The sequence below is a fragment of the Dermacentor andersoni genome, chromosome 1, assembly GCF_023375885.2.
Source record: "Dermacentor andersoni chromosome 1, qqDerAnde1_hic_scaffold, whole genome shotgun sequence".
Taxonomy (NCBI): domain Eukaryota; kingdom Metazoa; phylum Arthropoda; class Arachnida; order Ixodida; family Ixodidae; genus Dermacentor; species Dermacentor andersoni.
Window position 1 is genome coordinate 186,196,957 of NC_092814.1, and position 25,117 is coordinate 186,222,073.

General features: G+C 46.0%; 1 protein-coding gene across 1 annotated transcript in view; it reads right to left on the minus strand.

The window, feature by feature from the left end:
* Nucleotides 1-25,117, minus strand: part of LOC126546865 (nose resistant to fluoxetine protein 6-like) — a 99,888-nt gene that overhangs the window by 36,519 nt on the left and 38,252 nt on the right. The window contains exons 2-5 of the mRNA XM_050194578.3: nt 12,260-12,495; nt 8,063-8,171; nt 6,622-6,709; nt 1,971-2,074 (exon numbers count right to left, since the gene is read on the minus strand). Coding sequence (XP_050050535.1) covers nt 1,971-2,074; nt 6,622-6,709; nt 8,063-8,171; nt 12,260-12,495 — 537 coding nt within the window. The remainder of the gene's footprint in view (nt 1-1,970; nt 2,075-6,621; nt 6,710-8,062; nt 8,172-12,259; nt 12,496-25,117) is intronic.

Below are 25,117 nucleotides of genomic sequence, written 5' to 3' on the forward strand. Positions count from 1 at the left end.
ACGACACGGGACGCTCGAAATATGGCCAGGCGCTGCCCTAAAGCACGCGGCAGAGCTTGCAATCAAAACCAGCCTCACGAAACATCTGAGCAATATCTCTGTTGATAACTCGCAAAGAAAAAGAAGCGAATTTGGCGCCGTCTCAATCCTGTTCAGTGGCAATGTCGCAATGTTTAGAAATTACCCGATAAAGCAACCTTAAAACACGTGTTACATCCGCTTGGTGTTTTCCTTACAACAGCCCATAATAACACGTCGAATTCGGTATCAGACGGGTATCCCACCAATTTGAGGTACACCTCAGCATTAACAACTGCGCTATAAATAATCGCAAACACTTGTTTTCGTGAGCATTTGTATAGTGCGACCCTGTTTGTGCGCTGTAGCGAGACCACACACACACACACACACACACACACACACACACACACACACACACACACACACACACACACACACACGCACACGCACACGCACACGCACACGCACACGCACACACACACACACACACACACACACACACACACACACACACACACAGAAAAGGATTTAAGTTTCCCGTCACGAGGTTGTTCAGTCGAGAAGTAACGATGCGGCAAATTGGTGCTGCAAGAACGTATACCGTATAATACACGTTAATATATTCCTCTTCCCAGAGGTGCAATACACTTTACACCCTAAGCCAATAGTGTCCCATCAACCACACATAGTGAGTAATTGACAATGCGGCATAAGTGAATGCCGATAAAGTGAGATAAATGAGTTAACGCGGGTCCGTATAGAGAATTTGGAAACAGCATTACCCTGGCTCCTTCATTTTCTTAAGGGGAATATTGTAATAAAATTTACACGTTACAGCTTGTGAAAAGTAATACATGGCGGCAACAAAAAAAAAGAAGAAACGGGTAAACACTTAAACAAAGAGAGAGTAATTAGCCGTGTGGAATTAACAAAGGTATGTGAACAACAAACAAACGCAAGTCACAGTTCCCGTACACGCTATACTATAATACTTTCAACACATCTCCGAGCTGACTAAAACCTTATTAATGGCAACGAACAGCTCTTTTTTTTTTTTAATTCTTGAAACAGGCTGTGGCTTGAAGAAGAGTACCGTGCTTTATATAAAACAAAAGGAGAAAACATTCTGGCGACTGAAAAGCCGGCAGATCCCACACCCTGTGGGAATCGATGTTATGCGAAGCAGTGCACGGGAAGCCTACCAATTTGACTAAACGACCATGAGAGCACCAAGACATAGGCGGATGTTTCATGACCTACATGACACGCATGTCATGACAGTCATGTGATGACGTATTATTTATGTTCGTCATAGACTCTTGTCATACTATGCCAATTTTGGTACATACCAAGTTAACGAAACGACCATGAGAACACCAAGACGTAGACGACTGTTTCATGACCTACATGACACACGTCATGATATTCATGTCATGAGCTATCATTTATGTTCGTCATACACTCTTGTCATACTATGAGAATTTTGGTGCCTACCAAGTTACAGAAATGACCATGAGAGCACCAAGACGTAGGCGGACGGACGGACAGACAGACAGACAGACAGACAGACAGACAGACAGACAGACAGACAGACAGACAGACAGACAGACAGACAGACAGACAGACAGACAGACAGACAGACAGACAGACACACACACACACACACACTAGAAATGCTTCGCATTTAAAACACAAGAGCCTCACGACGTAAGCTAACATCTTCCGATGACTTGGATGCTTCTTTTCGCAATGTGCCGTTCTTGTGCGATGTCTCATGGCTAACTTCCGAAACATTTCAATATGCAGCGATCTTCATTTTTTATTGCCTACTGCGCAACTGAAGACCTTATGAAGTTACAACAATAATAAGTGCTCCAGGTGCAATCGAAACCATCTACATTCCTTCGCAAAAATTTTTACATGCACAGGCGTGGTAATGAAATCTTCACCATGTTTCTCGGAAGCCGGTGCCTTGGGATGACGTCGCTCCTTGAGTGTGATGTCCGTAACGGTGCCTATGATCGTCAGCGACAGGAAAGCGGCAAGTAAAGTGCTGCGGAAAAGATGTCAATATCATTATTCCCCCTATTCAGTCCGTGTAACACGAAGCATGCTGTACAATTTAATGGTAATTTGAAGCATGCGTCAATGACCTTCTAAACTGCGCTTTGCGGTATAGGCATAAATGCAAGCCGAGAACTTTGGCTACCTCTGGCCACCCTAGCAGGTTGTAAAACTCTTGCTTGGGCTAGTTGGTTCATGCTTGAAGTAGGTAAAGGCAAGGCGCAGAAGACCAGGACTTAGGAAGAAGAACACAAACGACAAGACGGGCGCCACTCGAGACTGGCAAGATGAGACGGCGATCAAGTTGACGCACAAAATGGCAGGATCAGTGCGAAAGCTTTAATGAAAGAAATGGCCCAATGTAGAAGAAATATGCTCAAGTAAAACTCTTGCTTGGGCTAGTTGGTTCATGCTTGAAGTAGGTAAAAGCAAGGCGCAGAAGACAAGGACTTAGGAAGAAGAACACAAACGACAAGACGGGCGCCACTCGAGACATCAAAGCTTTCGCACTGATCCTGCCATTTTGTGCGTCAACTTGATCGCCGTCTCATCTTGCCAGTCTCGAGTGGCGCCCGTCTTGTTGTTTGTGTTCTTCTTCCTAAGTCCTGGTCTTCTGCGCCTTGCCTTTACCTACTTCAAGCATGAACCAACTAGCCCAAGCAAGAGTTTTACTTGAGCATATTTCTTCTACATTGGGCCCTTTCTTTCATCAAAGCTTTCGCACTGATCCTGCCATTTTCTGCGTCAACTTGATCGCCGTCTCATCTTGCCAGTCTCGAGTGGCGCCCGTCGTGTCGTTTGTGTTCTTCTTCCTAAGTCCTGGTCTTCTGCGCCTTGCCTTTACCTACTTCTAGCAGGTTGTGTTCGGTTCTAGAGATATGAACAGAGAAACGTCTTGACTATGGCAATCTTGAAGCCTCTAAATAGCAGGCAAGGGTTATTGCACATTACCACGCGCGCTTAATTCACTCTCGCTACTCGGCTTTGTTAACTTATCGCACTTCTGATGCCAAGCGAGCACGCGCTCGCGATATCATATCAGGCATTATTCTAGAACGTTTCGGGAAAGACAGGCCCGACGTTTACAAGTTTGCAGGCATGCTAACTGACGATTGTGGGACGTTCTAGAATTTACGTCGCCGCCGCGATCGCATCTGGAGGCATGCATAAAAGCCGCCAGACGCAAACGGCCGATTCGAGGACCACCAACCGTATTTGTGTGCTATCGCCGCCGCCGAACTGTATCTTATTTTAGAGGGCGACAACTTGACCCAATAAACTGCTTATTTACTCCCTCTCTGCCCATCTGCCTCTCAGCGCACCATCACACCTCCGTCACAATGTGCATAAGAGCTAGGTCGAGCTAGGCAGATATGCATACGAGGTGCATACAAGATAGGTACGAGGTATATAGCATACCAGGAAGCTACGTTTCCTGCTCCTAAGATGTACTGCGGGAAGCGTGCGGTTTGCCGGTTGTTCCACAACCACCGCCATCGCCGCAAGTGGGGCTGGCTAAATTTACCATAGGGCTTGGTTACAAAGACATTAAGGAAATACCAAGAAAGTGGACGCATAGATAGCCGTGACGCTGTAGTTCAGTACCGCGCGCTCCTTGAGGAGTATGTGGGTTCGATTCTCACCGCCGTTGCGAACATTCACTAACCCATTTTAAGATTGTGGCTAGTATCATCTCCAAGGATTCTGCTTCACCGGTCGCCATTTCATGCTTACATCTACTCTCGATTACGGGAGCGCCAGAATGCTTTTATTTATTAAAACTATGAATTTTGTCGCAAATTTAAGTATTATTATTTTTTTAATTATGGGGTTTTACATGCCAAAACCACTTTCTGATTATGAGGCACGCCGTAGTGGAGGATTCCGGAAATTTCGACCACCTGGGGATCTTTAACGTGCACCTAAATCTAAGTAGACGGGTGTTTTCGCATTTGCCCCCATCGAAATGCGGCCGCCATGGCCGGGATTCGATCCCGCGACCTCGTGCTCAGCAGCCCAACACCATATATCCACTGAGCAACCACGGCGGGTAGTATTATTTATTTTTTTTTTTTTTTTTTGAATTCCCGTATACTTTCGTCGGTATCATTGTCTGCCGACTTCATATGGTTCTTACGAAAATTCAGGCTCCTCGCGGTTCTCCTTATTCTTCTTGCTTAAGCGCCGTGGTGATCTAATCCAAATTGTTGGCTATATTAATTTCACTTCCCATGGCACGCGCTCTACCTTGAGTTGCCTGCGTTGTTGTTGCAATGGCGCTATTTAGTCGTGGTCATGCCTGGCCTGCAGGCCTCCGCTAAATATATTGGCTGTACATGCTAAACACAAATAACTACATTCCAGTATTCAGTGCTTTTCAGGTTGCCGAAGTAATACATTAGATAATCAGATACTTAATAGTTCACTGTAATCGATCTGTTGCTGACTCTTTTATTTTTTTTGTGGTGTTTTACGTGCCAAAACCACTTTCTGATTATGAGGCACGCCGTAGTGGAGGGCCCCGGGAATTTCGACCACCTGGGGTTCTTTAACGTGCCCCTAAACCTAAGCACACGGGTGTTTTCGCATTTCGCCCCCATCGAAATGCGGACGCCGTGGCCGGGATTCGATCGCGCGACGTCTGTTCCTGACTCGATGGACGCAGCAAGATATAAGAAAAATCAAATGGATTACCTTTTTTTATTGGAAAGAAAGTCATTAAATTTTACGCATACGCTCGCAAGCCCAGAAATAAGCAAACATGATCAGGTAAAGGCACTTGGCACTCAGTCTTACATGTAACCTTACGTAGGAACCTCATGTCTCGCGCAGTTGTCAACAACTCGCCGCGGTGACTTAGCGGCTATGGCGCTGCCCTGCTAAGTACAAGATGGCGGGTTCGATTCCCGAACGCGGCGCCCACATTTTGATGGGGGCGAAATGTAAAAAACGCTCGTGTGCTTAGAGTTAGGTGCACGTTAAAGAACCCCCACATGTGAAAATTAATCTTGAGCCCTTAACATAAGCTGTGCTTATAATCATATCGTGGTTTTGACACGTAAAGCCCGTAATCTTTTTGTAATGCGGTTCTCAAGAAGACAAAGATATACTCTCTTTCTTAAGAAGTAAATGGCGTAAATAGCTTACAAGAGTTAAACTGTAAGCGCTTTCAATGCACTCGTCTGTTCACTAAGTCAAACGTGCAACCACCTTCGCAGCGGAGAATTATTTCGAGTGTAATGTTCCCCTATCTCCTTTATGATAGTCATTTAAGTATACCGCGGTCGCGTTTTCTGTGACCCTTCAATGCCCTGAATAAGGAAAAGATGCAGCAAGACATTTCGCCAACAGTCAAGCAAGTCGGCCGTTGGCGTTTTACTTTTTTTTTCTAAGACAGCGTGCACTCCTATTTACCGTCGAGATAACTATCATCTCTTACTGGAACAATATTCTCGAAATTACTGTCTACTGCGCTGCCATTGACTCTTTCATAAGCTGTAGTCCATCCGTTGCATTTTCTTCAGGAACGTTTTCACGTTGTTAATACAGTGTGAACAACGTTCGAGCTATTCATAAATTTTACAGCGAAGCTGTTAGCTTCTCAGTAGTCTGCATTTTTGTGCCCGCGTCCGTTAGCAAAAATGTGGACCGATGCTGGCGGCAGTGCCGGCCAGGAGGAGTGACTCGTACCCCCGTAAGGCAGAGGCTTCAAGAACTCAGCAAAGTGAAGCGAACCGTGCCTAGATTCTTTGTAATCACGCATACAACATGCAGAACAGCATGCGTTTCAATAAAGAACAAGCACAAAACAAGCATCCAAACCACATAATTGATGATAACGCCTTGTGATAACAAAGCGAATCACGTAGCGCTCCCCGCATACCGTTTCCCGGTAAAGATTACTGTTGTGCAAGCTTCCGCGGCGATGGCAGCTTGCGACGTGGGGAGTGACGTCACTAGCCTTTCGTATATAAACGAAACAGCCTAGCAACGGATTTCATTTTTGCTGCAGCACCGCTATGTGTAGGCAACGCATAGGTAGGACTCTCGAGGAGCAGCGTGAATACGAAGAGCGACAAAGGGAAAAAAAACGGCAATACGACCAGCGGTGGTGTGCTGTCAAAATTACCATTACTCTCATTACTGCCATTATTCTAAATTACCATTGCTACCACTACTTTAGAGCAATAAATAATTCTATACCACCCTCAACGGTTGTAGTGGTGGTTTTCAACAGCTTCGCTGGACATTCACTTTCGCAGGGTCGGAATGGCTGGTCAATTTTTTCCGTCTTCCAACAAAAAGAGTGCTGTATCCACTCCTGCACTGATCATGATGGGCCTATCGTTGGTTGAAATAAAGTTTGTCTGCACCACCATCTCCAATATTTTCACGAAATTAAAGCTGTTTCCGCGCTGAAACCAGGTACACTAATTGCAGTCGCACTCCATGAGTTGTTCACGAGTTTATATCAAATTAATGTCATACCAACAAAATGAGAAAAAAGCTTTGGTTGACCGGCCGGTGACTACTCACATGACAGTAATCTGGATAACAGACAGCGGCTTTTTCTCCTTCTGTAAACACTCGGTCACCTCGGCTTTCATGTCCATGTGTTTCACGGCTGCCAAATAAAAGTAAGAAATAATTAGGAGGCGTGAAACAAAAAAGAAAATAAACACGCTCTATTTAAGTTTCTACGTAAAAAAAATTACAGCAACCACGCCAAGAACTCTCATCGTCCTTTAACAAGATGCCCTGCAACTAAGATATCCAGGCAAGGCATCGCCGCTGGGGTAAAATCAAAGCGGCATGGTAATATGCAAGCCTCGATGGCGCCAGAGATACATTATCTCTTTGAAACTACGAAGTAACAGTCACTTTACTGTACCGTCTCCTCTCAGTCGTTGTCGTCCTGTCCACGACATTGTTACTGAATTCTACGTTTCGGACAATATCGAGTGGTTTTGGATTCAAAATGCAATCATTTTATGTTGTTACGACAATGCTAAAGCAGTTCTCCATATGTAAGGCTGCAGAACAGCCTTTAAGATCGTTGTGTGAACGCAGCACGTGCTTGATTCTTTTACTTTATTTTTTGCCTCTGCTTTTCCATATTAACGCGATTGCGTTAAGGGCCCCGCGTCGCACTAAAATCCGGTGTCAGCGTCCGGCACACCGGCTGTCTTGTGAGCGAAAAATCATTCCGAACCACGCATAACCGATCCACGCAGGCCCTCCGCGCGGCGCATAGGCATTGCTGCACTAATTAAATTTCTCAAGATAGAATGCGTCAGAAGAATCGTAAAGTAGGAGTTACACACAGCCTACAGACATGACAGCGTCCGAAACACATGACGTAAACTCAAACACAAACCCTTTTTCCAGCGTTTCTACCATTCATAGAGCGGAGCGCCGGCTCGTTTCCTTGCAACAACGCCATCCACATGGCGCTCGCCTCCGCGCATTCGCGACAGCGGAGCGCGGAGGCGAAGGTGGAGGAAGAAAGGGAAGCTACCGTTGCCGGGAAGCGTGCCAAGCAGCCAGGGATGCTTGGATGCTATCGCGTTCCACTCTTAAAGGCGAAGCTCCAGCGTCCTCGAAATTTTATTCAATCTCTGTAATATGCTCCCCTCGAACCGGGTTGCCTACTTGGGTTAGCATTCTTGGGTTAGCATCCTTTCGTTTCTTTATCACGGCTGTCTCTATGAACATAATCGTTGCTGTAGGCCGTTCGCGATCCAGTAGGAACACGCATTAGGTGTGAATTACCTTTACCTGCGCTGAGGATAAATTGGGCAGAAGGTAACACGCGATTCTAAGCGTTAGCACTATACAACAGCGTTGGTTCTGTCTGTTTAAGAAATGTCTAGCAAGTACCTGACCGCACCCTTGCGAATATAAAAGAGTGCCTCCACATAAACGCTTAAATGCCTTCTGCATTCGAACAATCAAGAATTTATGCTTGCATACTCACTGTATTTTACCATTCGTTCAATGTCGTCCTTGGAACATGTTGAAGGAACGCAGAGGCCGACCCGAAAAATCACATGGTTCCCTGGAATGCGCAGCGCATTTTTCAGCATCTGCGTGCAGAAAAGAAGAAAAAAAAAATAACCCGTGAGGTTTCTTTAGACGCTTCGAAAAGCTGATGCTCACATGCGTCGACGGGTTTCTATTGTTGCATGTTTAGTGTAGGCCTGTTGTTCTGAATCAAGGAGGGTCTTAGTGGCGATTGCGGAGTGATTTTTACTTTCTCGCGTTTCTTAATGCGCGTCGAGATGCGCATGGAGGGTCGTCTTGCATTTTACGTTTTCTCAAAACGCGGCTGGCTATAGGTGGCACCATTACCATGCAGACCTCTAGACCTTCGCAGGGGAATGTTTTAGTCACCAGCCGCGGTAGTCCGGTGGCTTTGGCGTTGTGCTGCTAAACACGATGTCATGCCCGCGACATCGAATAGTTGAACACGGGACCACAATTTCTTTTTCGTTAGGTGGCTTAGCTACCGAGGTGGATAAGATAGCTAATAAATCGAGTAAGCCCGCGAGTATGCCTGGCACCGAGGCTGAGAGATTGCACGCAAATTTCACTTTATGATATTGTGTCCGCCAGTCCCACTACATATTCCGTTCGGGCGTCCAGCGACGTCGTGCACGTTTCAAGACTCAAGCGTTACCACCCTTCCTCTACTGTGGGTCCTTTAGTAGCACCGGGCCGGGGCTTCTGCCGCCGGGGGTCATGCGACGTGCCACTTGAAGACGATGATGTTGACCCTTGGATTTAGTGGGACGTACCCATAAGCGGCCATTGCTGATCTGATGACGACAACGTGCTTTGCTGGATGTTGGTTGGCTTCCATGTTGGCCAGGGCATGCTAGCCTTGTAAATCCACCCTGTAAATAGTTTCGCTACCGTGCTTTCAAGCAACAATATTCCTAACGAGATGCGCTGCCAGTGATAAGCTGGTGGGGTGATAAAAAGACCAAGACCTGGGAGCTTTACGAGCGCCGTGAGAATATTTGTCAACGCAGCCTTGGAGTCGGTAGACGTTAAATAAATGCTTCCCAAAAGTTCTACATACACAGCAAAGAATGCACTTATTACAATTACTTGTAATCTTCCTGCGACCACACTTTATTACTGAAAACGACACTTACTGCTCCACTTGAATCAAAGCAAATTGAAGAGATGAAGTGACAACTTGTTAGGCTACTAATATGAAAGCAGTGCGAGAGTATTCCCGAAAAATATGTTCATTAGGCCAAATATACAGGGTGTTTCACCTAATTTGAGCCAAGTATTAAAAAAAAAAGCATAGGCGCTATGCTTGTGGAATAGGTGCAGTATTGTTCTGAGTCATATGGAGCGTGTCATGACATTTTTTCCAATCCGCCAAGCTGGGCAATTAACAAAGATTGCTTAGTTACCTTTTGAGCTGAGCACGAGGTCGCGGGATCGAATCCCGGCCACGGCGGCCGCATTTCGATGGGGGCGAAATGCGAAAACACCCGTGTACTTAGATTTAGGTGCACGTTAAAGAACCCCAGGTGGTCAAAATTTCCGGAGTCCTCCACTACGGCGTGCCTCATAATCAGAAAGTGGTTTTGGCACGTAAAACCCCATAATTTATTATTTTTATTATTTAGTTACCTTTTGAATAGTAACTCTAGCGGAACATCTTCAGTACAAAAGTTGTAGTGCTTGTTCAGAAGCATCTTATTTCATGCATGCTAAGATAACTGCTCTATTTAATTTTTTCCAGCCTTTCTTTGAAGTGCGCGAAATTTAACAAACACCACGTTCCTCAAATGTAAGTGCAATGGATTAGCAAAGGCTGCTCCGCGCACAGAGATCGATTGAACAAGCTGTCGGTGAGTGCGATAGACGTTAAGTGACAAAAGGGACGTACCGTTTTAAGAAAAAAAAAGATACCGTTAAAAAAAAGAAACAATACCAGAGGCAGCATGATTTTTATTTCCGTCCTTCCTCGCACTATCAGCCTCGCCCCCTCTATCGTGCTTCTTTAGTGGTCCGAAAAGAAAGAAGAAATGCTTGCGCTGCATCAAAGGCTGCTCCCCGTCCCATATCGCATTCGCACGTGGCGGTCGCATTTTCGTTGAAGATCTTGTCTTTCACACTTTTTGACACAGATTACTCCTCATGACAAAAAAAAAAAAAAAAAAAAAACAGAGCAAAAGAGAAATATCCCCATTCCCCGCCCCCCCCCCTCCCCTCGAGAAAAAGAAACATTGAATTGAGTCTAGGAGCATGAACATACACTCAAGGTTATGCAAAAGAATGAAAGTGCTAAGCAGATTTCCATAACACTCACAGACATGGAATTTCGCAGCTGAGTGGACTAAAAGAACTGCCTTGTACGTTGCCTTTCATAACCGTTGATGGAACGTACAACAAATATGCGTGCTACATGTTAATCTGCTATAGCAGTGGAATCGGACTCAATGATTTCAGATAAACCTATTATCTTGCTTTCTTTTCAAGAATTTTCAAGCGACAAGCGATCTTACATAACAATGCTCAGTCAAAGACGATGTTTTTTCTTTGTTTATTATTGTTTATGGTGAAAGTATGACGACCCAACATCATTATACTACTCCTCAATCTTCGCATCGCAGTATCGTGTCGTGTGCAGTCGAGATAGAGGTGCGAGCATCCTCGGGTTCACGTCAGCATTTGCACTGCGGACTCACAACGCGGTGTGTCTCTCACAAAAAGTGCCGTGTACGGGCTGTACCTAATCGCAGTTCGATGTAATTAAGCTACGCAACTTTTATTATCCGCAAGGTTTGACGCCGTAAGCAGTTTAATGTAAGTGTCGATCAACAATAATTCGGATCGGGTCGACTCTTGGTCAAACCCTGTATTCAAGCTAAGTCGCCGCGAAAACTTTCACAGTAGCAGGTTGACTTGGCTATACGCGAAAGCGGGACGTGCATTTTTTTGTTATTCTCATGCGCCTGTCTTGCAGTTGCAACGACTCAAGTGTTGCTTGGAATACTTCAGTTACCTGGTATCCAGTGAAATGCCATAGATGAAAATATTCGCTACGCTAGATATTGTCTGCTTTTTCGGTGTTTAACCCACTTGATGGGTAAACAGCGCCTCTGTGTTTATATTCTTCCGTGACATCAGTAGTGGCTTGAGAATCAGTCAATATAATCCGTCTTTGCGCAGCCTCTACCTCTCCCAACGCACCAGTAACAGAAAAAATAAAAATGGTAGGCGACCGTAATCTTTGATGTAGGTGTCGCTTAGTGGTACTCGCACCTCGTCATTGGTGTTCCTTAGGTTAACTTTAGGCGAACGCCACGCACGAACCGAACTCGGAGGCAACTGTTTTCCTTTAATTAGCTGGTTAAATATCATGCCACCATCTCGTGTGCTACGTCATTAGTGACGCCATTACTTCCGATTTCTACTTCCGGATTTCCAGGAATTTCGCCATAGACGATTCTGTGCTTTGGTGTGCGGTAATTACCGATTTCTAATTAATTTTTATTGTTCCAGGCACGTTAGTAACTCAATTGTAACTACTCTTATGCTCTGATATCATATATATAATTAAACTCATGAATTTTGTACAGTACTATTTTTTCTATTGTTTTTATTTATTTTGAATTTCGTCCCCGGTCGTCTCAGTGATTTCTAATTAATTCTAATTATTCCAGACACTTCAGTAACGCAACTTGTAAATAAATGTATGCTCTGATATCATATCTATAATGAAGCCCATAAATTTGGACTACAATTGTTTGTCTATTTTTTCTCTGATTAATTTTGAATTTAGTACCCGGTCATCTCAGGAGGTGAACCGGAAGTGCTGCGCAAGAAGCAAGAGCGTCATTCGATGATCGTGCCACTAAAAAGAACAGTGATGTTAAGCCAAATAGCTGAGTGCTCGTTCAGGATTCAAGTCAAGTTCATGCGATTATTTGGTTTCCCGTGCTTATGTGCTTGCGGAGTTCTCGCCTTCTCTGAGAATCATCTCACTTTCTACGTCAACCTTCTCTCACGTGTAAAATGGCGCACTTAAGGTACTGGACACTTCGACCCATTTTGTCTGTATCATTGTTATTGTTTTCTCACTCTCGCTACGGCGCATGTTGCCAAAAACTTTGCATCATTTCACTGCCACTCTGGTGACACTCACGGCCTTCTTCGGCAGGTACGTAGCCAGCTCCTTGTGGGCTTGCGACTCGTTGTGGAACAGGTCCCGGAGAGTGAACTTAGGCGCCACCTGGGCGGTGCAGTAGCGACCTTGGAACAGGAGCCGCGAGCTGTCCTGCTCGTCCCAGACGACCGTATCCAGGCATTCGTCGAAGGCGCCAACGAAGGCCAATGTGCCCTCCAGAAGGCCATCGGCTGGCTTGCCGGTCGCGTCCACCACTGCACCGTCGGAAGCGAGATACGTCAGACAAGCTACAAAAAACGCATGCAAAGCGTGTAAAGATGAGAGAACACAACGTTTTTTGATTGATTGATTGATTGATTGATTGATTGATTGATTGATTGATTGATTGATTGATTGATTGATTGATTGATTGATTGATACAGAAAATAAAGAGATGCTGTCTCAAGGCGGCGCCGTCCATCTCTTGTCACCTATAGTAGTATAGTCAAACAAAAGGTAAGACATAGAATAGCACTCAATAAAATAACCACGAACGCTCAGTTGAAAAAGCATGCATATGTGTGCTCCTTCGTTAAAATTTTGACAAAGCGGAGAAAGATAACGGCTCATATGACCTGGGAGGTATGGCACCGGAGGCATGACACCAGTTGGCGCTTCGGAGCGTTGTGCCAGTAGTGGCGCCTAAAGTTTAGACACTCGTACAGATTAAAGTTGTGGCATATGTTGTGATTTGCATTCACTCCAAGAAGTGTACATCAGTCGATGATAGGTAAAAAAAAAACCCTCAAAAGTCTCGGACTCACAAACACCCAGTGTGAGTCACACACACCAGTGAGTACGAGTCTGAGATCTAAGTCCGAGTTGTTGTGAGTGCGCCGTGGTGAGAAATGGACGTGAATTTGAGCCAGAGTGAGTCCCAGTGAATCAGCACCTGCGAGAGCCAGAATAATCCTAGGAAGGCTGCCTAACATGCCATTCCAATAGTTTCTGCTTTTCTTTTCTTTTTTTTTTCACTCGGCAATACTACGCGCGAATCTGAGTCCATGAGATCTTGAAGGAATCATGTGCAATGCCGTGTGAGCTCTGGTGGAGAAAAGGAAGAATGCGCCTAAGCCACCCCGTCGACCACGTCTCGATCAAGGACACGCACAACCGCTCGCTTTGGTACCGTGCACGAGATAAACCCGAGGAAAACCGTCAGCTCCTAATGGAAAAATTATCTGCTCACTTGCTCAGAGAGGTCGTGGTGTCGCAAAAGGTTGCACAGGGGCATCTGTGACTGAATTCTACCGGACACAATGTACCAATCAGCGTATACTGTTTAGGTTCAAAAAAGCATGTCCTTAAAAGAATGAAAAATGATGGCTCTTTCCCAAGGAGTCAAAGCTGAAAGATAAATGATTATTCGTACCATGATATATGCACTGTTCAATTTACAAGAAATATTAAAGGATTGGGCACGTGTTCTTTCGATTTTGGAATCGATGCAGCATACATGATTAAAAAATAACTACGACTTCATGCTCAGGGAAGGCGCTTTTTTTTTCTCTGATGAAACAAGCGATTATTCGCCCTTTACGTAGATTAGTTGCCCCACATAGCATATGGAAATGTAGAATATTGGTTAATCATGCGGACCATAACGCACAGCAAGCACGGGAGTAATTCAGCGAAAGTATGAGCTATCATGTGCAAAGCACACAAGTAGGCACTGAAATAACTGCACCGTGTCCAAGAATCAATTACCTTGAAATAATTTTAACTGGTGGCTCCTGCGATGGCTCACGTTTTTAGATCGTGACCTCGTAAGCCGGGATGGATTTGATTTCAGCTAGTCCGCGTATTTTTTGAGCGATACTGACTGGGTAAATCTTCGTGAAATAGTCTGAACAAGTCCGACTGTTCGATTTTGGCGAGAGTGCGTCTAACAAGCGCTAAGCTAAATATATGTTATGTGAGTTAGAGTGAGTTCCGTGTACATTGACGACTAATCGATCAGCCTTTGGTACATTTCTCTCTCTCAATGCAAAGCGCAACGCAGCGAAAATAAACGCAGAAACTTTCGGCATTTGTCAACTGGTCCCTCGGCCATCGCGCCTCCGCCGTCACCAGTAAGCTATGACACTTAATTGGAAATCCCCACAACGAAACATAGACCAGTCTTCAATCAGTCGACGAATGCGCATAAAAAAAGGCACAATTTCGCCCGAAAGGCGAAACATCGATTGCTATAGCAAATTAGCGGACAGTTATACGAAGTAATGATAGTAGTTTTATCGGCCGTATAAACTTGTAAAGATAGGCACGCTAACTAAATTAACAAGCACAGTGTCAGGCGTGCACAAGCAAACATGAACGCATCTCACTCGATGACTGCGGAAACACGCTGTCGATACGCTGCAGTGAGGAAACGCGGCAGCAGCAGCGAGCGAATTGACCTTCGTGCTGCCGCTAGCATCAACGCGAACTACGCCGCGAAAACACACCGCAGCGCAGACTCTGTACCTGTCGCAAATGGCTTTCAACATACAGCCGCCTGGGCTGCTCAGAGTAGAACAAGCCCCCCCCCCCCCCCTACCCTCCTCCCGAAGCCTTGCACGCAACAAAATGCGGCGTGCTTCCTCCCCGCTTTCCTTCGTTTCGTGCGCGAGATTGAGCAGCGATCGCCGGCTCACCCTCACACGATTTCACTCGCACATACAGCATTTTAGCAACCTTGGACTATATACCGAACCTCATGGCGACGGCGACTGCAGATATGCGCCTGGAGTGTCCATATGATTGCTATCGCAATAAAAATTTTAAGCCAGTGAGGAAACTGTATACATTCGGTGTAGCTACATCTAGCCTCTGAAAATTGCGGTTAAAACGTTCGATAATGCACTTAAGGGCTAGCGGCTGAAAAAAAAAGTAAATCCTTAAAATTTTCACCGGATAGTCGGTAATTCAACTAACTCCCTGAGGTGCCTTTCTCATAAAATTATTTCTATCTATGTAGATTTGGAAGTTTTGCACAGGTTTCCTTTGTTCAAACTTCGTAAGCATTCAGACCAAAAATTCAGGCACAAAAACCACTTCATGTGTAATGTGCGGCCGGGTTTAACTATGAGAGGGTAGTTCAGGCTCATGAACTCCATGGCTAATTTCGAGATGCCGTTCCCACGCCTTGTTGCAGAGCAAATTAAATCACCATACAGTAGTAGTTTTGCATACTGCCCCTGTTGAAACATAGTCGGGAATCAAACGTGCTTCCCCGCGCTGAAAATCCATAGAAAAAATGGTTATGTATTCGTTAGTTTGATATTGCCACAATGAATGAATGAATGAATGAATGAATGAATGAATGAATGAATGAATGAATGAATGAAGTGCTGACAAAAGTAGGACCATCGACCAATGCTTCAGGGAAAGTAGTACTCGGGAAAAAAGCGAATGAGTGGGTAAGTGGCGTGCAGTGCTCATAACACAACGCATTCCTCTTTCTTTTTCTTTTCTGGCGACTTGCTAAGAAAACTGCAAGAACGAAGGCCTGTTTCATCATCGGTCGGATACAAGAACTTGGCCGAGGCCAGCCTGCCCTGTATCTGCCGCGTCAACCCGACACCTTTCACAAAGTTTCCAATCGTCGAGTAACGTATTCGTGTTACACTTTCGTTGAGTTGTCTATTCCTTCGTGCACTGCCTCAATGCGTTTTTTTCTGCGTTTTTTTTTTTCCTCGCGCGCTCGCTGGCTCCTACTTCGCGATGACCTTTTTTCTGGCTGACGGAGCTGTATTGACACAGCAATGTTTCGCGCATCCCTCGTGGCACGCCTGGTCCCGCGGATTTCCTGGTTGGAAAGCGTGGCAGCCCGTTCGGCCACTCCATCTCCCGCTGCGCCGGGGGAGTAACCGCCGGCACCCGCCGCCCATCCGTGCTACATACGCATCTCGGAGCTGCGGCGCCCTGCGTTGTAGAAGTATGTCCTCCTGACGAGCCGGTTCGTCATATACGCTGGCGGCGGTGTCCGTACCCTTTCTGGGTTTGTTTATAGGTCCTAATTTATTCCGATGAGATCGGTGACAACTTGACGGATATAGGCGTTGCGAACGCGGCGTGCCAGGAAGCTTCTATATATAAAATCAAGGCCGATATCAAATTGCTACTCAAGATATATTTTTTTTAATTATCGCCTTTTTTTGTCGCTACTACTTTGATGTCATCACTGTAGGTGTTCTGAAGATCGCACGATCTTGTGATTTGGCGGTTGGTGTCGAGCAAAGCTTAAAGGAACACAAAAGAAGAACGCTAAATCAGATTAAGCCGGTAAAGAATTCTTTCAAAATTCTACTTTAGTTATTTGTGCTTTAATAGCTTGATTAGATGAACAGAAACCCATAGGCGCCGATGCGTCAGCGTGACATCAAGAATTTCAAAGTTTTTTTTTTTCTGTTTTTGTATTTGGGGCACTGTGATTCAATAAATCTTCCGAAAACTTGCCAAGTGCAGTCTTTGGCTTTTTTACAATACAATGCAGCCTTCATTTATCTATAAAAAATTAACTAGGCCCGACGCAGACGCCGTCAAAATCTATGACGTCATGGTGGCGTCGTCACCCATTTTTTGTTTTGGCGTCCTAGTCTTGCTTATCAATCCTCCTCGCACAATAAAAGCAATAAAAGGGGGCGGGGGGGCACATAGCAGAGACAAAGAGAGAAGAGAGCGGGAAAAGGCAGGGAACTAGACATTGCTCAGCTTGCTACCCTATACGTGGGGAGGGGGATCAAGAGTGAAGAAAACGCTCAACCTATTATTCTCTTTAGTGTCCCTTAAAATTTTTGTTTGAAGTTTTCCTAAGGCTTACACGGCGTCTGATACTAGTAATTTTACACGAGTTGCGGCTTAATATGCCTATACGTTTTCAGGTGTTTTACGCCTCCGAAACACGTGTGAAAGAACCAGGTCGTGTTTTGTTCGACACTGCGCCGATAATCCACTGGGCAACAAGTTGGTCAACGCTGTCCGCGGCAGCGCGAGGAGTGTGCTTATAGCTCGGCGGTTCGGTCAGAATGGACGACGAATAAATGTGCCAAAACATGTCCTCAACAAGCGCTGATAGCTCGTTGGCCAGCATTTAGGCAACAGCCAGTAACGCTAAAGAAAAACACTAGGGTGCTTCTGCATACAAGAAAGAGAGAGAGAGAAAGCAAGCAGAGGAAAGGCAGGGAGGTCAACCAGACGAGCGTCCTGCTTGCTACCCTACACTGGGGCAGGGGCGTAGCCAGGGGGAGGCTACGCCCCTACCCCCCGCCCCCCCTCCTTCCCGAAATTTTTTCGTGCTGTCGTGTACCGCCGACCAAGACAACCGCCGGCGCAGGACATCATTCTGGATTTTGTCTAAAACGTCCATTTCACGCTCGAAAAGACATTTCAGCGTGAACATTGAGAACTCCGGCTGGATTTCGTGGCAACGCCCTTACACCGGGAGTCACATAACTCAAGGAGCCCCATCCCAGTACAAAGTTGGAAGGGCGTTTTGATGGCTAGCGGGCTCGTCGAGGCATCTCGCGGAGGCCGCGGAATCTACGAAGCGCATGGATTTCAATTCTGAAACTTTATAGGTGTAAAGTTCTCATACACTTTTGCTGCGAAAGGTGCACTGACTTTTCCTTGCTTTGTCGTGCTTTAGATTTTCAATTCCGGAACTTTCTCGGTTGAATGTTGGTATAAACATTTGACGCCAAAGGTGCATTGGCATTTATAGACTGGAACGTCGGCCCATACAACGAGTCAAGCCAAATCAATACACTATCAGACAAGTTGACAAACCACGCAGCGAGGTCCGATGAGACGAAGCGTTGTGGTGGTTCATTTTTGCAGTCATGTCACTGAAAATAATATCAACATTTCATTTCACCTGCGCCAAAGCATCCATGTCAAGACACTTAAGCCAGGAAATGTAAGTGCGTTCTTATTTATTTTTCTACTTTGGCTTTTATTTGCGAGGACACATTGAGCCTTTTTTTTTAATTTTTCGCTACCCGCGGGCTGCCGGGGCCAGCCAGAGCGCATGCGTTTTTCCCGTGTTGCCCCGACCACCGCGCGGTGCACTTCGATGCGCGTTCGTTTTTCTCTGACCGAGTGTATTTCCGCCTGGCAGAGTTTTGGACGCTTTCTGGCTAGCAGACGAGTAAAAGGAACAATGCACTGTCGCTCACCGCCACCACTGCGGGGACTCGGCTGATTGCAACACGTTCGCGTGAGCGCAACCTCTCCGGAAAATTTTGTCTCACCGGTGTAGGATACCTAGCAGTATGCGTATGGTTCCCCTTCTCCTAACTGCCCTCCCCTTTTCCTGTCAATAAAACGTTTTCGTTATCATCTGTAGATCAAGCGTCTCACGTTTTCTTCGATATTACTTCGGTAGCCACATTAGGTGCCCAAAGTAGGCATTCGATTGTGGCCAATATGCTTTCCTTTGCGTTTGTCGCATGGAAAGCAAATTGTCGCATGGTGCAAGTTCGCTTTTGCTACTTCTTCTTTTGCGTAAAGTAATGGACCACGGCGCGCTTCAGTTCGTGGACACTCTTATTATAGTATGGCGATAGCAATTATATGGACACTCAAGGCGTATTTCTGCCGTCGCCGTCGCCCTTATGTTCCATATAAATCCCAAGGGTGATAACATCGTGAACGCGCACCGCATGCTGTATGTGCGAGTGAAAGCGCAGGGGGGTAGGGGGGGGGGGTGGCATGAGTCAGCCGACGATGGTGGCTCAGTCTTGTGCGCACAAGGGAGAAAAGCGGGGAGGAAGCGCGCCGCCTTCCGTCGCGCGCGATGCATCGGTGAGAGTGGAGGGACGAGCCTTAGGATTCTGTGATCTGTGAATCTGTGGTTGCGCAGCATGTTTATTTGCATTGTTTGACGCATTATATACCTGACTTTTTCTTAGATACGTAGATTTATTGGAGACTTATACGTATATTTAAATATCTTGTTGCGAGGTTTTGTGTATACGTGCAGTGAACTTTGTTTCCAGTGACATTTTTTGCCCTTTATCAAGCTGTATCTTCGCATTTGTATATTCCATTGTATCTTCGCATTTCTAATGTAGGAGGGCGAGTCAAATGAAAGTGAGTCAACCCACCCCGCACAATAATGGTTCGGTTCATTTTGTGCGAGGCATGCGCGTAGCACAAAACATCTCTCATTTACAAAAGTGACACGCAGGTGTGAGAATAAAGGTTCTTAAATGCTCTCATACACTGGGTTGAACACGGTTGCGCGACATAATGGACACTCCAAAAGTTGAACGGAGTAGTGTTGTGAGGTTTTTACAGCTGAAGGTGGTTCCCGAAAAGAAATTAGTCGCCGTACGGCTGCCGTGTACGTTGAACATTGCATTTCATTGGCCACTGTGAAGCGTTGAAGCAAACGGTTCAAAGAAGGACATGGAAGTTGCGAAGACGATTCCATACCGGGTTAAAGCCACCATGCAATCACCCCCAACACAATTGTAAAGACTGATAAGCTGATTGGACATGAACGGAGGATAAGCATCGATGAATTGGCAGGGCGTGTGAACATCAGTCATGGTTCGGGTCACACCATAACTCATGAACATTTCGGTTATTGGCTCTTGTGCGTGCAATGGATGCCTAAGATTTTGAACCACCGCCAGAAGACGGAGACGTTCGGCGCTGTCTTGACTCATCTAATCGGGTATCACAATGAGGGTGATGACTTTTCGTCTGTAGTTCTGACTGGGGACGAATCATGGTGCCACTACTACGAGCCTAAAACCTGACGGCAAAGCTTACAGAGGAAACATTTGAAGTCACCACCTCAAAGAAAGCAAAGGCCGTCATTTCTGCCGGAAAGGTGTTGTTGACTTTTTTTCAATAGTTAGAGGCCATTATTGATGGAATTTGCTAAACCTGGAGAGACTATCAATCGTTTCCGATATTGTGAAACGCCGGATAGGCTACGTGTCGCAATAATGAACAAACGACGTGGAAAAATTGAGGAATGGGATCATCTTGCTCCACGACAATTCCCTTCCCCACGTCGCTGATGTGCTTAATACTAAACGGGCAAAGTTCAAGTGGGAAACGCTGCAACATCCGGCATATAGCCTAGACCTGTCGCCTCTTGACTTCCACATTTTGGGGACTTTGAAAAAACAGCTCAAGGGAACCAGATTCGTGCCGGACGATGACGTGAAAGAGTCAGTTACAGACTTTTTGATGCAGCAACCCAATGAGTTTTATGAGACGAGAATCACGCGACTCGTTAGCTGGTGGAACAAATGCCCGAATGCTCATGGAGACTACTTTTAAATAAAGTACTTGTAAATAAAGTATGTGACCTATTCGAATTGGCTCTCTTTCATTTGACTCGACCTCGTATATATTTCAGAGCTCCTGCTTTTTATATGTGGACTCTGTTGCGACTCTCATTTTGGTGCAATTGCTCACAATACACGACCGATGACAGCTGCTCCTGCGCAATACATTGTAACAAAGGACAGCGTCATTCAGATTTTTCCTTGGCCGTTGCATATGTACAAAAATGTAAACAAAGTTCTTGAATGACAAAGTATCATTCAAATATTTGTCCTCAACTTGGTCATTTCATGGCCTTGACATTTCTCATATCAGCGGCATGCACTGCTTTGCTGGATTCAAACTAATATAGTTCTAAAGTTCGTGTATACTAAATACACAGAAAATATGAAAGCATGGACATCAGTTATTTCTGACACAATTTCAAACATACGAGTATATTCTTTAACGAAAAAATAGATATTTTACTTGTTTTGACAGTGCGTAGCGTTCAATAATTCGTTTGCAGCATCTTTGGCAATGGCAATGCAGTTATTATTCATGTTTGATCCCTCGTTCGACAAATTATATAAGGAAGAGGTCGAGCTACAACGTGATCCTCCTCCCCCACTCAAACGAAATTTCTGGCAACGCCACTGCACTGGGGGTAAGGGAAAGGGCAATAAAACAGACAAAAGAGGGAGAGAGTGAGCACTTAGTGTACGTGGGAGGATGCACAGAGACACCATAAACGGTCTCTTAAACGGGTGCACTTCAACTAGTGTACTAGTGCGCGAATCACGTTTTGTGCCCGTGACGAGTGTGGCCACGGTCCGAGTATCTTTGACTCAGAGAACGGTCTCGAGTCCAGTCGGTTAAAAATTGGCCTGAGAGAGAGAGGCGTTGTACGTCGTAGCGAGGACAGATACGCAATAGGTCCTCGGTGCTTTCCTCACACCTACAGAAGTCGCACGTTGGGCTATCGGCAATTGTCATACGATAGGAGCAAGCGTTCTTGAACGCCACTCCCAGCCACAAGCGGCACAGCAAGCTTGGTTCACCGCGAGAAAGGCTAGATGGCAGTTGTAGCCGAAGCAAGGGGTCCAGGTTATGCAATCGGCAATTGAAGGCACTTGAACTCCAGAAAACGTGTGACCTTCTGCGCGCAAGCAGGCGAAATTCCCTGGCAGCGTCCGTCCTCACCAGAGCTATTGGACGCATCTGGATGTCTTGGTGGGGAGACCGGGCAGGGCTGTCAGGAAAGCCGTTGCCGACGATGCCACAGGGAGCAGGAATCCACTGAAAGATTATGTTGTGCCCTTTTTCCATAGCATGGTGGCGTATTTCCCTGATGCCGGATATCATCTGATCGTATGTTCTGTGATGTAAGACAGACTTTATACTGTGAAGAGCTGCCTTAGAGCCACAAATTATGGCCCAGCTGCAAGTTCTGCTGCCGTAGATATAGCCATGTGTCTGACACTTTGAATTTAACTGTAACCTGCATAGCTGGAACAAGGTGAGGTCGAACCGTCGGTATACTATATATGTGCAATGATATGTCTGGTGCAGCAATAGAAGCGTCAGTTGCGTCAGAGCCACTGACGGTTGATTGGCCTTCTTTGTAACTCCAAGAATAGCAAAGTTCCCTTGAGGTGATCGGAGGAACCACAGGGGAGATGAAGGCTTCGCCGCATGTGTATAAGATGACGGTATGCCCTCTTGATGAGCGCTAATGACTCTTGAAAAGGTCGCTTGAGGCCTCTCAGCTAGTAGGGAAGCTAAGTGCTGGTCGGGGATCCTTGACAGATGGCGAATGTGCGCTCTGAGAGAGTCCACAGTTATGTGTGTTTGGATCATATGGTCTCTCGCGATGGCAATTGTTGCTGGTGTTGACGTGCTCCGAGGTGGTCCTAAACCCGTGTGTAGGGCTTGACCTTGTATGCTCTCCAGAGCGCGAATGTTCGTCTTGCATGTATTGACAAAACTGGTAGACTGTAACGCAAGAGTCCCAATAACAGTACCCTGTACAGCTGCAGCATAGAACAGACTACTATTAGTACTATCATTAATATTATTCACTTATATACAGAGGCACATGTGGCTATATATACAAATGAATAATATTATAAGGGACAGAATAAAAAGAATGGTTTCGAATATAAAACACTTGAAAACCGCGTGAACTTCACATCTATTAAAATAGGTTTGGAAGCGCCAGAAGTGGCTACAGACGCCAAATGCTGATTCTAGATTTGTCTGAATCGGTTCTGCGTCTCGTTAAAAGTGGTGATGCTCCAATACACCATGCAAACATGACCCAAAATGTCAGGTCACCTTGCAGCGTCACAGTTCTATTTTGCCGAATAGTCTCAACGATGTTGCAAACAGCGGAACGGAATAAATTTAAAAAGATGGAATAGCACTTCTGAGGAAAGGGGTTGAGGAAGAATGGGGGCGGGGGGGGGGGGATTACAGAGAAGAATCCTCATCAAATGGATTAGATGGCGGTGATGTGGGCTTCAGGCTCAGTCACGAAATTCCAATGTGCCCTTTTTCGTTCGTAGAACCGAATGAGGGCACATACTAAAGGGAAGAAAAGTAAAATGAGATAATGCGAACACGCAAGACGCAGGTTCCGCAAGTATACAATACTTAAAATGTGAGGACAAATAAAAAACGCACATAAAGCGGCAAGCATGCTTGCGGCCGACAAAGGAGCAAATGCATGCCTACATATGCACGTTTGTATTCGCTGGACAGCTCAAACACGGAGCCCAAGAAACAAGGAGCCGTTCGAGGAAAGCAATAAATTACTCCGGCGTATAACAGACGCGGCGTCTGCTATGTGCGCACCCGCGTTTCCACTTTGTTTCGATGACTCCTTCTCGTCTCTCTCTCTCTCTCTCTGACTTACCGTTTCGTCCCGAACCCCCTCTCTCTCTGTGTTCACGCAGCCGCGCTGGGAGACCATCGTCCCCAAAAATTGGCGCCTTGTGCAATGGACAGTACGCTGCGATGCAAGCCAAAAGCCTCGAGGGTGGCCGTCCTCATTCTGGTTATCGTTCACCCCTGCACACCCTCACCCAGCTGTCCTCCTCAGTTGGTCTTGTTTTGTTTCATCCGGCAGCAGGGAGTCTCGCTGTTCGCTTCTTTTCGTGGAAAGAAGGAAGCATGCCTGGAGCTGTGCGTGCAGTGGCAAACAAGATAGCGCAGGATCCGTGAAGAGGATGATCGCTGCCACCGACGCACGTGCCTCGTTACCTCGAGCACTGGGCTACTCCGAGCTGTTTTGAGTGCCTGCTTTTCGCGAGGCCATTCGGGCGTGGGCATTCGTGGGGCGGCGGGGTGAGAACATCGCCGCGTGGAAGGTTGCCGCCGTGTAAACTCATTTTCGACCTTCCATGCATTTAATGTGGGTGTGCGCCAACAGTCGAATATGTCGGACATATACCAGGTCGTCGATACTGTCCCACGGGCCAAGAATAAGCTTCGTTCGTGGTGTTTAGCCCCTCTGCGAGGCGTACGCCACGGTTTCACACAGCCATGGTACCTTATTTATTCACCAGATAGCACTGCAGACGTCATTTTAAGACAGCAACGTTACGAGGTGATTGCGGATTGACGACCGTCCCCTAAAAAAAGACAAGAACCTTGGACTGCTGGTCCAATCCAAGGTCAGCCCGGGCCCCAAGTGGCTATAAAGTACTGCTGCGAGCGTCGGCACGGCGTGTAAGACTGATCATTGTCGGATGCATCGCAGTGTGTGCGTAAGCAGTTCTTTTACATATCTTGTTTTTTTTTAATAAATGTTTTCCTCCTCCTTCTTTACATATATCCGCTTCATTTCTCCTCACCTCTTCTACCGTGTCCATTTCCCCATTGGAGGGTGGCCAACAGGAATCTTATTTTGGTTAATCCTCCGTATGTCATCACCTATTCACACCTCTCTTCCTTCTGAGACCTCCTTCCAGTGGTCCTTCGGAATTACTGCCGCTACAGGCCAACAAGTCTTTCAGAGTTCATTAAATGTGTGACGTGCAAGCAACTTGTAAGCTGAACATTCACCCTCATCCGCTAATAAACATTATGCAGATCCAGCACATACGTTCAAGTCTACGTGATACGAAGCTTTGGTGATCGGTGCTGCCTATTTGATGCTATATAAGGACTAGTTTGGTTTAGTTTGATTTGGGTTCACGAGTTTTCTGTAGGATTTGTAGTGGAACATGCCCCTTCTGGTGGATTGGTCAAAAATTGGCGCACATTCAGGGCTCCATACTGGGAGGCTAAATCAAAGAACAATGTCAATCAAAGAATGCATCAAATATAATTCACCGTTCTATTAACAGATCATTGTTCTTTAAACATGCCTGTCAGCCGACAGGTTATATTCAGGTATTTATGCGGACAATATTTTGGGGGGTTACGCTGGAGAAAAGAGGGCATACTTGGTCAGTATACATATACATACATAGGCCACTTCGCAGGTACGTTCATGTACCCTCTGTATTTATATCCACAAGTATACATGGCGAGATAGCGACCGACCTCACAACCAGGCGGCCATGC